This window comes from Sapajus apella, unplaced genomic scaffold (genome assembly GCF_009761245.1).
Source record: "Sapajus apella isolate SASKATOON/1434 unplaced genomic scaffold, GSC_monkey_1.0 scaffold18, whole genome shotgun sequence".
In the NCBI taxonomy this organism is placed as follows: Eukaryota; Metazoa; Chordata; class Mammalia; order Primates; family Cebidae; genus Sapajus; species Sapajus apella.
In genome coordinates, this window is record NW_022436958.1 from 31,990,634 (window position 1) to 32,005,024 (window position 14,391).

The following is a 14,391-nucleotide window of genomic DNA, read 5'->3' on the forward strand; positions in this document are numbered from 1 at the left end:
TTTTAAAGTTCTTCAATTCTCACACAGGTAAATTATTGAAATCCCAAAATATTGGGGCAAGAGCCTATCGTAAACCTTTTTTGTCTTCTTATCCACTTTCTAAAATATGTAAAATATTTCTTTGTCATTTTTTTCAGACCCCCTGGTTGTGGAATACGAGGCACTGCTGGTACAACTACCCCTATCAGGTAAGGAGGCATTATTGTTTGGGTTTTTACACACATAAAGTATCTACCTTAGGTCAATTTCATGGTCTCAGGCAGGCCCTAACAGGTTGGGCAGCCACCTTCATTTTTGGCCCCACTCCCGCTGATAAGTGCTGGATGTAATCTAGTGAGGATATGTGCATTATTCTTAGTGAAGTTCAGAATCAAGACCCTATTGTCCTAGCAGATGGAGTCAGTTTGGAAAGTACATTTGCAAGGGAATAGGATCAATCAGTTCAACAGGTGGAAAATTCCTGCTCCTAACAGCTGATCTGCTTCTAATCACTGAGGTAAGTCTGGAGTCCTGTTGACATAGCACAGACCTGCCTCAACAGCAAATGGGAGAGCTCAAGTGTGAGGCTGGAGCAGGTACATCGAGTTCAGTTCATTTTGTGGCTTAGAAGCAGCCTCCAAATATGTAAATCAAGCACCATTTCCTTGAGTGCAGAAAAATGGGCTTGTACTATGACACATGGAAGGATTACTTCTGCAACTAAAAACAGCATCATTGAAAGTGAGATTAAAATCATATCCCAGAAAGGAAGCATTTTAGATCTCTGCCCACTGGCATACCTTTGCATCTTTCCATGAATTCAGTGATATTAGCCTGTGTTGTTGTGGTCCCCAGATCAGTTAATATTTGAATATCAAAGCTGGGACTTGTCTAAAAGTTTCTAGCTGAGAAATTTCTATAACTCCGTGTTCAGTTGGGATATGTTATGTAAGAGAAGCAAATGCAGCTAGGTATTTTGGTGACAAAATGAAGAGATGTATTATACATTATAATAAGCAACTTCAGTTTTTTGTTTGGGGTTTCTTTGGGTCGTTTCTTGGGGTGTTTGGTCTTTGGGGAGTGCACAGGCTTTTGGGGAACAGGCCTGTCCTGTGTCCTCTGTGACACACAGTGTCATGCCAGAGGGTGGGGACTGGCACTAGATACTCCTTAAGCTGGTTCGATGTTAAGGACACGTTGAAATATGGAACTCCAGGTTACATTTTTATCTCTTTCGAGTGGTTTATTCACATTAGAAAAGATTATAAATAAGTAATAGAACGTGGCAAGAGAGCTGAGCATTCGGAGGATATTTGATAGAGACTAAAACAACGTTGAAACCAATAGCTTATTTTGCACAGTTATAATTTTCAGACCCGACTGCTGTTTACCATACTTGGAACATTGTCACCAAAGGCTCTTTGTGTCCTGTAATGGTATAGTGAGTGGCAAAATCCATGTATGTCTGCATTTCTGTTTATAAAAGTATATACAAATGCCAAATGAAATGTAATACCTACTCTTCTTTCTAACTGTAATTTAGTCCAGAATAACTTTCATGTTCATGGCTGGAGCTGAGAAGTTGCTTATTTCTGAGAAAATGAGTTGCTAGAGCTATGGCCTATACTGTAGCTGCAGAGGATTTCACAGGTGGCACTGTCAATTCAACGTGAAAGTCTGAGGGTCTGGTGGATAGTTATCTTTTTAAAAAGAGGAAACATGGCTAGCATGAAAGGCAAGATGCTATCTGTGAGGACTCAGATCAAGATTGTCTTCTGTGTAATAATTCAGCATATAGCTCCTGAAATGTAGGACAAACTCACAGTCTCTCATGGGAATGGTGGCCATCTTTGAAAATGCCATATAGTAATAAAGAATATTAGCAGATTTGTGTGTGTGTGGGGGGGGAATTAAACAGCATACAATTATTGTGTATGCAATTATAGTACTTTGTGTGTAAGCATGCCAATGTAAATATGCAGATTGCTATTCCAAGTCAGTCCGAGCCTTAAGGATACTTTTAAAGACTGAGCATGCTTATGAAACATATTTATTATGTCTTTAGCATATATGTTAAATAAATCATTGAACAGACTTTTAGATGAAAAAGTAGTGGTCTACTTCAATTTTATTACGGATACACTTATTGTATATAAATACGTATATTATTTGTAACATATTAAATAATTTCATATACCTGTGTATATTTTAAGGTTAAAATAATGTGAAGTTGTATTCAGTTGAACTTTGTATAGCTTGCAATAGGAAGCACAAGTTGGACATGAGATACCCTAGTTGGTGGTCATCGGACCTCACTAGCTGTGAGACCTAGGCTTAGCCTCTTAACCTGAATTAACCGACAGCAGTTTCCTGTCAACTATACAATCTAGGTCTAGAATTACAGTACTAATTTTATGGGATTTTTATGAGAACCAAAGAAATTAACATGTGAGTGAGCATTGTCAACTGCAAAGCACTCCTCAGACATAGTAATTATTATAATGGGATGCTCTCCATGAACTCTGCGGTTTCCAGATGCACTCTAACTTGCCCTTATAATTCCTCTGGGGCCTTTCCGCAGGTGGTCATGTGGAAGAAAGAGAATCTCATTAAAACTAAAATTTACTCTTGGCTCAAAGGGTCCTGAGCCAAGGCCCGATTTTCTAAACTTCATTGCAGCCATCCATCTGCCCTGAATATCCATCCTTCATCGTTAATGCCTTCAAGTTTTAAAAGGACAGTTCAGTAGGAAATGTATGCTCTCCAGTTTGTCTCAGTTCAGGCTGCTGCAAGAGAATACCCTAAGAGATCATGTCCCTTCTTATAAGGGCACTAATCGCATTCATGAGGGCTCCTCACCTTCCAAAGGCCCTGCCTCCATATACCATCACATTGCAATAAGGCTTCATCTATGAATATTGGGAGGACACAAACTTCAGTCCACAGCAGTGCTCATTGTCATTTAGACTTTAGGATTGCTGGTTGGAGTATCCTGCCCCATTGTGTATTTTGTTGTCAAAGATCTATGTGGGACAACTTTTCCATGATTGCCATGCTTAGAGTTGGTGAGTGCCAGCTTCTCATGATAGTCATTCATTATGCTGCTATTGCTGTACAAAACATTTACATTTCAATTATATTTACTATATATGGTATTGTCTTGTGTGTAGGGGTATGTACTTGTTTGTGTGATGAGTTTCAAAGGTTTTTCACTCATTTTGATAAAGCAAGACCTTTCATTACAACTCAATATAACAATTAAAAACAACTCATTGAAAATATTTTTTGAAAACTCTTGTTTTTAGTGGGATTATGTGCAAAATAAATATTCCTGACTTCCACTGCCTCTCTGAGTGTCCCCTCAACCCTGAACCTCTGAAGCAGTTAAAGCGAGTATCACTTCCATTTTACAAATAAGTAAACCTAGACCCATGTTTTATACCTGCTAAGCTATGGATCTGAGATGTGATCTGATATCCTGGCTGGGTGCCCAGTCTGGCATCTTCTGGCAGCCTTCCTGTCCCTCTGATCTTTTAATAAATATTTTTGGGAATTTTTTTTTTATATTTGAAATGTGCTGAAAATTTTCTAATAACAAAAAAAAGCTTTCTGATTAATTCAGAACTTGAAACTATGCCTCAGTGACCCATACAGTACTCCAGTTCCTGTCACCTACCTTCTTGTCCCTATACTCATAGCAGTTGTCCAGGGTTATTCTTTGTATTTGAATTTTTTTTTCAGGTTGTTTAAGGAATCTTGCAGATACTTGTGACAAAGAATCATAAATACTATTGTTAAACCGAATAATGAATTAAGTCCCAAATGTTCATGCTAATTAATGCTTTTTGAGTTGGAGATGAAATGAGAGTAATATCATCAAGCTGTGGATTAAAGTTATCCTCAAAGCCCCATCATCTACAAAGAGAATAGGGCAGGAACTGCCTTTGTGGAGGTGCAAGACCATGTTACTTTTGAGCAGTGAGCTTGAGATGTCTGGATACAAATTGGGTTCCCTATTAACTATTAATCTTTCCTTTTTTTCTTTTACCTTCAGCCACTCACAACTGACCTTCACTACTATTACATCCTGGAGCTGTCATTTTATTGGTCTTTAATGTTTTCGCAGTTCACTGATATTAAAAGAAAGGTAAGAGCAGTTATGTCATAAAGTGCTTGCAAACATGCATCTTTAATGGCCCTTAGCAGGTGGGTGTAGACTCTCAAAGGCACTCACCCCTGTTCTCCTGGCAGCCCTAGGTTAGTACTACCTGCTGCATTGTTACAGAAAGTTCTCTATTTTTGTTTGTGCTGTTTTATATTTTGTTTCTACACTCTTCCCCTAAAACTCAGCATTCTTTTCTCCATATAATAACATAGCAGTGAATCCCCACAGCAGTAATTCTCTCTCAGTCTAATTCCCAAGTCCCTCTGTTCTCCAAATTAAATAAAAAGTGTATTTGTAGCTCCTGGGAGAGAGTAAAGTTTCAGTGTTTCAACCCTACAGAATTAATTCGCCAATTGCAGGGTTATCCAGTATCAAAATATGCCTCAGAAATGCAATGTTCCTAAGTGAACTATGATCTGGTTTCCATCTGTCCCCTTCACTGGAATTGCTTTTGTATGACCCCCTATGTGTTAAATCCACTTATTCTGGCTTTCATCCTACCAGCTCTGGGCAGAATCGGCACTTCTGGCTCTTTACTGCTTATTTTTCCCTGACACCATATTTGAATCAATCCTTCAAAGTCATCTTGCTGTCCTTTGTCTTAATGCCCCATACTCTACGTATTTGGGTGCACCAGAATTCTGGACCTGAATTACAGGATGCCATCTCCTTGGATGATACAGTTCATACTTCCTGACACTTCCAACCATAACCTTCATGCCATTAATTTTGAAATGTTTCTCTTCTGCCCCAAGTTCTTTCTGGGTCCATACTCCCACATCTGTAGTCACAGATGATAGGATTGGTTAAATATCCCTAAATCTGAAAATCCAAAATTCTCTGAAATTTGATACTTTCTTAGTGCTAACATGGCACCCAAAGTAAATGCTCATTGGAGCATTTTGCATTTCAGATGTTTATGTTAGGGATGCCAATCTGTAAGTATAATGCAAACATTCGAGAATCCAGAGAAATCCAAAGTTCAAAACACTTCTAATCCCAAGCATTTGGGTAAGGGATACTCAACATATATTGTGTTATTTTTGTGCATTATATCATTTAGTCCCGATAACTCAAAGGCCCAGTTTATTTTATTATTTATACTTATTTTATGAATGAGGAAACTAAGCCTTACATACGTGGTGCTCCTGACTGAAGACATGGACTTCTAGTCTTGTTCTTCCTCCAGTAACCATTATAACCAACAGTCATGTCACCCAAGACGTTTTCCTTTGCTTTCTTTTTTGCCACTACATGTACCAACTTCCTTAATATCACTGACACACGTAGAGTTCCCTCTCCTTTTGCCCACTCTATTAAACTCCTCTTTAAGAGACTACTGTGAACTGTGATCTGGTTTCCACCTGTCCCAGATGAAAGTAGTCATTCTTGTGTATCTGCTGCCTAAGAGTTATATTTCTAAAACCTTCAAGACAAAGCTCAAATACTTGGAGGATAAAACACACTTTTATCCTCTTAGTCCAATTGAGCTAATATAACAAAATGCCAGACTGACTGAGTAGCTTATAAAATCTATTTCTCATAGTTCTGGAAATTGAGATGTCCACTATCAAGGCACCAGCAGATTCAATGTCTGGCAATGGCTCACTTTGAGATGACAGCCTTCTCAATGTGTCCTCACATGGTGGAGGGGCAAGACGGCTCTATGAGACCTTCTTTATAAGGGCATGAATCCCATTCACAAGGGCTTCTGCCAAAAGGCCCCATGTCCTAATACTATCACTTTGGGGGTTAGAGTTTTAATATCTATATTTGAGGGGGGCACAAGCATTTAGTCCCCAGCAAGCAAGATATGTTCATCTTTGCACCCCTGTGACTGCTCATGGTGAGGATCAGTAAGTTGAGGGTAATTAAATAAGCAAAATCAATTCCTTTACATTATGATGGACAACAGTACTACAATTTATCATTTCTTGGTTAGACCAGTCACCTGCTAAGTTGCAAACTGGTATCCAAGTGGCAGCTGAAAAGCATTTAGGAGTCTGTGGGCCTACTACCTGAGCCCCCCTTACCCACATATGCTCCTTCCACCATCCTACAGCAGTGGCTTACTTGGCTGGCAAAAAGCTGTCTTTTCTGACTTGTATGGCTACAAGGCCCTTAATATGGTATAACCCAACTGATTCTCAGAAGAAGTAGATGGTCCCTACCAAGGTGAGGTTGGGCATAACAGATGACTCTTTGACACCATGACTTGTGATTCCCTTACTCATTGCACCCAATACTCTGGGTTGGTTTCTGAAATCATTTAAAGACTCTTTAGTGATGGCATGCCAAGTGGGTCTCTTCTGTCCTACATGAGGGTGCCTTCTTTGCTCATGCAGTGTCAACACATGTAGACTGATTATTTTCTATGTGCCAGATACTGTGCAAGGCTCATATTGTATTTTATTTTCTTTTTTTGAGGAGACCTTTTATCTAGGTAGTCACATAAAACACTTCTATAACAAAGAGAGAGCAGGAACATTCTTCCTTTTTTTAACTTGGAAAAATTGATGCACAGAGTGAGTTTACATACATTTCTCAAGGCCATGCAATGTAGGAATGAATTAGAGGCTAGGCTCACCAAGCAGAGCCCTTTGATTCATGCTTAGATTAGACATGTACACAATCCTTGCTTTGCCATGCTCCTGACATTACAGGTAGTAAGCCTTTCACAGCTCTTTGCCATTTTATTGGTTCTTCTCTTGCTTAGTGACAACTAGAGGTGCCATCCAGAGTCAAAAAACAGGAATAGCTGTCCTTGGCTTCCAGAAGCCTAGTCCTAGTAAGACATTGCTATACCAAAAGTTACCAAGTCCCTCCACTAGCTCGAGCTTTCTTATCACAGGTGGAACGTGGCTTTTCAGTGAGCCAGCAGGGCTCAGGAAGTCTTTATTGCTGTATTAGTTTGTTCTCTCACTGCTGTAAAGAAATAGCTATGGCTGTGCATGGTGGCTCACGCCTATAATCCCAGCACATTGGGAGGCTGAGGTAGGTGGGTTGATCGCTTGAGTTCATGCATTCAAAACCAGCCTGGGCAACATAACAAAACCCTATCTCTACAAAAAAATGCAAAATTTAGCCAGACGTGGTGCTGTGTACTCCGTCTGGTGCAGATGGCACCACTGCACTCCAGCCTGGGTCATAGAACCAGACCTTGTCTCAAAGGAAAAAAAAAATAGTTGAGACTGGATAATTTGTAAAGAAAAAAGTTTTAATTGGCTCATGGTTCCATCGGCTGTGCAAGAAGCATGATGCTGGGATCTGCTTGGTTTCTTGGGAGGCCACAGGAAATTTATAATCATGGCAGAACGTGAAGGAGAGGCATGGCTATGCCTTACATGGTGGAGCAGAAGCGAAAGAGAGGTTCCACAGACCTTTGAACAATTAGATTTCATGAGAACTCACTGTCTTGATGACAGCACCAGTGGAGGAGGGTGTTAAACCATGAGAAACCACACCCAGGATCCAGTCACCTCTCACCAGGCCCCTTCGTATTTGGGGATTACATTTCAACATGAGATTTGGGAGGGGACCCAAATCCAAACCGTATCAATTGCTTTAAGCCAAATGACCGTTATCTCAATAATTTTCATAGGTGAATTATTCTGGGGAATCAAAGTGTATCATTTTGTATTACTTTAACATTTGTAGCATCAGTGAAAAACACCTGTAAAAGGGATAAGGTGTAAGTATAGTAAGGTCTGTGGAATTGACCCTAGGCCTGTATATATTGTCAGTGTTTAGAAATCGATTGTATATTTTTTCCTAGTCAACACCTATAGCTTGTTTTAGATAGCTATCACCCCTGCCTTCTGGTCAGATTACATTTGTGCATTCATGATACAGCTGGTTTATTCTTGTTTCTTGCACAAAATGGGAATTTGGCCACTACCAGACATGCTTATTCCTTGGCACAGGTTTTAATTAGGAAGGCCTTTTCCTCTGCTGCCATCTCTCATTAGTGAGCCACAGTGCTTGCTTTTCCCCTTCGCATCTTGCTGAATGGCCCCATGGGTCCTTGGCAGTTCTGTCCTCATTAAACTCCTACTTGGAGGACCTGCTGTTCTGGCCATCAGTGAGGATTTATGGCATGTTCTGTCTGCCAGATGCACTCTCCACCTTCTGTATTGGAACTATTAATTGAACCTTCTAAAAACAGCCTGCTTCCTTATTATGGAATAGGGATGTTTGAAGACACTCATTGGCAATACAGTATAGAAGTCAACTTTGGAAGACTGTTAATGAGATTGTTAATAGAAGGGTTATCAAAATGTTTCCTTGGCTCCCATATTAGATGACAGTGAGTGCCAATGGCCATTTTCAAACAGGTACCAGGATTTATAAACACTGGATCTGAATGCATGCCTCAAACTTTTAGAATCAGTACTTTAAATAGGTTTATGAATCACTTATTTTGATTTTTAACGGGTTCACGAATCTTTCTAAAATGGCTTTTGTATCCATAAACTCTTCCTTTTGGCCTCTTTTTTTTTTAATCGCTCTATTTCTACATGGAATCTGAAGTTTAAAAATGAGGAGAGAACTTGTCATCTTCATGGTGACAGAGCACATTGCCTCTCCTTTCATCATTTCCAGAGTTGGGACTTACTTGGTCAATGATGAGAAATATTATTAATCTTCCCAGAAGGAATATTAGATGAAAAATAAAAGATGTTTAAAACACCTTTTATTTCCCAAGGCTTAATTTTTGTTAAAATTTTTATCCTTTAGCACCTGTTCCCAATGAACATTTCTCCTGCCATCTAAAATTTCCAAAGGAAGCTAATAAATATTTTTGTGTTGGAGCTTGGAACAGCGTGCTTATGTCTAAACTCTATGTCCCTTTTAACTAAGCTGCTGTTTGGCTTGAAGGCCTGGGCCCTTGGCCAATGATTTCTGCTTGTGTTCAGAGTCCTTCTCAGGAAAGCATCCCTGGCAGAGTTCCAGGGCCCAGCTGGGGAAATTAACTTGTTGCTCTTTTGGTCTTGAACCCGAGAGAAACACTACATCTTATAAAAGATTCCTGACAGAGAGAGGTATGATTTAGTCTAGTAAGAAACTTATTGATGAGCTTGTGTTAGCTGTCTGCTGACTTTCAGAGAAGAACTAGACCCCCATTACTATGCGTGCTTCAGATGCCTTTGGGGGCCGTGTTATGCCCCAGATCTTGCCTGCTTCAGTTAGTTTTAGGGGAAGGGAAAATGCGTGTTTTAATATTCTTATGAGGAAGCAGCATGGAATAGAATTAAATAAAATAATGTACATAAAACTATGCAGTACGGTGCTTGACACATAGAGCAGTACCTGGCACATAATGACCCAGTGAGGAAAGTCAGAAAGCACCTACCATTAACACCATTGATTTATAAAGGAAAGGGTATTTTAACATAAAAGAATGGGAGAAACGACATCTTGTAATAAAGGACAATCCTTTAAATTTAACATTAAGTAAAAGTCCTTATTTTTCTCATTTTGTCCTAGACAGGGTAAAACATTGTTAGAGGTGCAGTATGGCTTAGATGTTAAAGGCATGGGCTCTGGAGTTTGTCTGCCTGCCCAGCACCACTCCTAATTCGATGTGACCTTGAGCAAGTTACTTTACCTTTCTGTATGTTGGTTTCCTGATCCGAAGAATGGAGTTCACATAACCTACCTCATGGGTGTGTTGAAAGTGTAAATAAGTAATACATGTACTTAGAACAGCGCCTGGCACATCATAAATGCTCCATAAATGTAGCCTTTCTTTGTAGTCATTAAGGCACCTGCCAGATACTGCCAGCTCTTCCCTCTCAGGCACACCCAGGATTGTGCGTCTCAACAGCCTCCCCATTTTGTGATTGGGTGGGGCCATATGACTGGTGGGCTGTGAGCAACATTGATTTGAGCCACTTCTGGGCTGGAGTATTTAGTTACCGGCATGAGACTCTCTAGAGCTCCCATATCTAGCACAGTGATTAGTAACACTGGAGATGGGGGCTGCTCCATCAGGCTGGGTCCTTTAGTGCCTCAGGCAAGCAGAGTTCCCTGGCCTCCAACCCATGATAACATTTAATGAGTAAGAAATAAGCCTTCGTTTTAAGCCACTGAGGTTTTAAGGACTTTGTAATGGCTGCATATCCTAGCTTATCCTCACTGGTGCAGATGTTAATAATAATATGGCTAGTTATCATTTCCTAGGACAATATTTGGAAATAATTTATCTAAACCAGTACCTTTCAAAATGTGGCCTTTGAATCCCTGACAATCCCTGAGACTGTTTCAGGAGGCCTGCAAGGGCAAAACTTTTTATAATAGTACTAAGATGTCATTTGCCTTTCTCACAGTGTTGAAATTTTCACTGAGATGCAAAAGTAATCATGGGCAAAATTGCTGGTGGTGGCACCAAACTACTGCTAATAGTAGCCATTATATTCTTCACTGCCACACTCTTGCAGAAAAAAAAATTGTCAGTTTCACCTAAGAATGCTCTTGATGAAGCAGTAAAAACTATAGTTGTCCCTCAGTATCCATGGGAAATTGGTTCCAGGACCCTCCCCCCCGACTCCCTGCTGCCACCGAGGATACCAAAATTCATGGATGCTTGATTCTTTTATATAAAATGGCGTAGTATTTGGCCAATTGCAGTGGCTCACACCTGTAATCCCAGCCGTTTGGGAGGCTGAGGTGGGCAGCTTGCTTGAGCCCAGGAATTTAAGACCAGCCTGGCCGACATAGCGAGACCCTATCTCAAAAAAAATAAAATAAAAGTTATTAAAAATAAAATGGCATATTTGCGTACAACCTATGCATGTCCTTCCATATACTTTAAATCATCTCTAGGCTACATAATACCTAATGCCGTGTAAATGCAATGTTAATAGTTACACTATATTTCTTAGGGAATAAAGATAAGAAAAAAGCTTATACATTCTATACATGTTCACAATTAGCGATTTTTCTTATTCAGACACAACCATCTATTTATATTATATACCATCCATTTTTTTTAAAGCTTTCAATTTATGGTTGGTTGAATCCATGAATGCAGAACCCATGGACAATGGAGAGCCAACAGTATTAATTTTATTAAATCTCTCTTCTTGAGTATATATTGAAAAAGAATATTTTATATGATGAAATGGGTATGCAATGGTGTCTGTCTTAAGAAAAATGCAATTCTTTATATTTGGAGCTGATCTGTTTTTCATAGAACCCCATTTTTACTTGAAAGAATAACAAACTGTGTTTATTCCAACTTGTGTATTTGGCAGACATTGTCAGGAAAATGCACAAAATAAGCTGATCAAGTTGTTTCAAAGGAAGCAACTGAGGGTGGGCACGGTGGCTCACGCCTGTAATCCCAGCACTTTGAGAGGTCAAGGTGGGCAGATCATGAGGTCAGGAGATCAAGACCATCCTGGTCAATATGGTGAAACCCCGTCTCTACTAAAAATACAAAAATTAACCAGGCTTGGCAGCACACACCTGTAGACCCAGCTACTCAGGAGGCTGAGGCAGGAGAATTGCTTGAACCCGGGAGGCAGAGGCTGCAGTGAGCTGAGATGGCACTACTGAACTCCAGCCTGGGTGACAGAGCAAGACTCCATCTCAGAAAAAAAGCAACTGACATTATTTGTTGTCAGTGATAAACTCAAGCTTTCAAGCAAAAATGAAATTTTCAGAAAGCTTAAATGTACCAACAGGAGCTTGACAGCATCTCAATCCTTGACTTTTCTGATGAGATTGGTAGTGATATTAACAAATGTGATTTTCAAAAATATTTTATTTAAAAACTCACTACTCCGTGAACCAATATTTTCCACATAACTAATGCATGATGTTATAAAATCATGCATGAGTGAAAGATCCATTCAGAGAGCAAAACAGACCAATGGATTTTAATGTAACAGAATATAAAAATTTTATTGTTATGGTTTTAGATTCCATATTACAACCAATTTTTAAGACTATCTGACTTGACAAATTTTAGTACAGTGCCAAAGAAAAATATCCCTAACTATTAAGTACTATTTAGTTACTTCTTCCTTTTCTAGCTATATATCTTTGTGACACTGGGTTTTCACCATATACTTCCACCAAAACAATATCTGTCAACAGATTAAATGTATACACAGTTATGAGAATATAACTCTTTTGTAATAAGCCAGACATTAAAGAGATTTGCAATAATGTAAACAAAGCCACTCTTCTTGCCAATTTTTTTTTCAGAACGTAATTTTTAGTAAAAATTTGTTAATATGTAATGGAGTTTGTTTAAAACAAATTAATGCGTTTTAAGTATTTTTTTTAATTTCTCAGTTTTAACAGTGGGTATGGTAAATACTGATAGATATACCTCATGAACAAATACTATTTGATGTCCTCAATAATTTAAGACTATGAAGGGGCCTTGAGACTAAAATGCATGAGAACTGTAGGTCTGGATTATTAAGTCTTTCCTAAGAATGTGACTCCCAGACCAGGTGCTATGGCTCATGCCTGTAATCTCAGCACTTTGGGAGGACGAGGCAGGCGGCTCACTTGAGATCAGTCCGAGACCAGCCTGACCAACATGGTGAAACCCCATCTCTACTAAAAACACGAAAAATTAGCTGGGTGTGGTGGTGCTCACGTATAATCCCAGCTACTTGGGAGGCTGAGGCAGGAGAATCGCTTGAACCTGAGAGGCAGAGGCTGCAAGAGCTGAGATTGGGCCACTGGACTCCAACCTGGGAGAGAAGGCCAGACTGCGTCTCAAAAAAAAAAAACAAAGTTCACTCCCAGGTAGTACCTCACATTGTATCAGCATGTCCTTTCTTTGCTTGAAAAGCTAAAATCATACTAGATGACACTGGATCACCCTGACAGGGATGGGGAGTGATGCAGACTTCTCTCCCTGTAACCTCTCTGCTGCTACCTGTAGACACAGTCAGGAGGGCCTCTTAACTTCTCTTTCACAAAGGTGCGAAGTTGCTCTTTTATGCAGACTCTCGTGATTGGAATCGTAATATTCTGCGCTTGAAGTTCAGGTTTCCTCTGAGGCAGATATTCCCAAGTCTTAGGCCTGTGTCCTGTTTCTTTCTTACTGCTATGTCTTCAGCATATGAGCAGGAAAAAAGAGCAGCTCATTTTAAAAAGCTACCATTTGTGATCAAAGCATTGCAACCCAGCACTGTGTGCAGACTGGTGGAGGAACAATAGAACTATTGTGTGGAAAGGAAGTGTTTCATGGGGCAATTTTTATGAGATTTTTATTCAAAGGCTGCCTTCAGTAGTAGCTTATGCTGGCAATCAACCATCCAAGTGCCTTGTCAAAGTTAGACATCTTTAGATCTCATGGTCAGATGACCAGCCGCTGCTCAGTCCTGAATCTCACAGACTCAGCCACATACTGTGATTCTGGGTGCAGGAGGGTGATGACCAGGAGCATGTTCTTCCAGTGTGCTGCAGAGGGCCACAGCATTGCTGCGTTCCAGAGACCCACGCGCTGCTCTGGGCTCATAAGTCTGTGGCCTCAGGAATCCCACTTACTTCTCAGGAGGTCTTGCTGGCCCTTGGGAGATTGGGTCATTCACTTTCTTTTGGGAAGTTTCTCTCAGGTCAATTCTAGGAGCCTCAGGAAAACACCGCTTTGGCTGCCTATACCTCTGTCACTCTCCCTGAGGTCATGAACTCCTTCAGTTTCCATCCCCATAAACACCCCCATTCATCTGTCCTTCCCTTAGGCCTCCTGAGAAGAGGCACCCCTTCCACTGAAGGCTCACCCTTGCACCTTTGTTCTTGACCCCCATCTTCCTGTCTTCCAGGAATAGACCTTATTCTGTTAGTCTCTTACTTCTGTGTGTTTTCCAAAGTGTCCCCTCTTTCCTGCCTCCTTCCTCAAAGTCATTTTCCTCCCACGTCCGTTTCTGAGAAGCAACCTGCTATGGTAGTTAGATACATAAGCCCTGGAGTCACACAGAATTGGATTGAGAACTGGCTTAGCCCATCCTCACTGTGTGACTAGGGAAAAATATGTGGCATCATTGTGCCTCAGTTTCTATACAAAATAGAGTTTCAAAGTCGTACTTGGTTTATGGGGAGTTGTTGTTAAGAGGAAATGTCAGTATCAGACAGAGGAGCCTTTGGCACTTGAGAATTAGGCAAATCAGAGGGTAGGTAGACATTCACCAGATCGTCAAGGTGGGCTGGGGCCAGGAACCGAAAGAGGAGAAAACACAAGTATCCCAGCCAGGAAACAACAACAACAACAAACCTGCATG

General features: G+C 40.3%; 1 protein-coding gene across 2 annotated transcripts in view; it reads left to right on the forward strand.

Annotated features, from left to right (window-relative positions):
* CERS6 (ceramide synthase 6) overlaps nt 1-14,391 on the forward strand; it is a 324,290-nt gene that overhangs the window by 241,115 nt on the left and 68,784 nt on the right. For both annotated transcript variants that reach the window (XM_032286322.1, XM_032286323.1), the window contains exons 5-6: nt 138-188; nt 4,034-4,126. In XM_032286322.1, the coding sequence (XP_032142213.1) occupies nt 138-188; nt 4,034-4,126 (144 nt within the window). The remainder of the gene's footprint in view (nt 1-137; nt 189-4,033; nt 4,127-14,391) is intronic.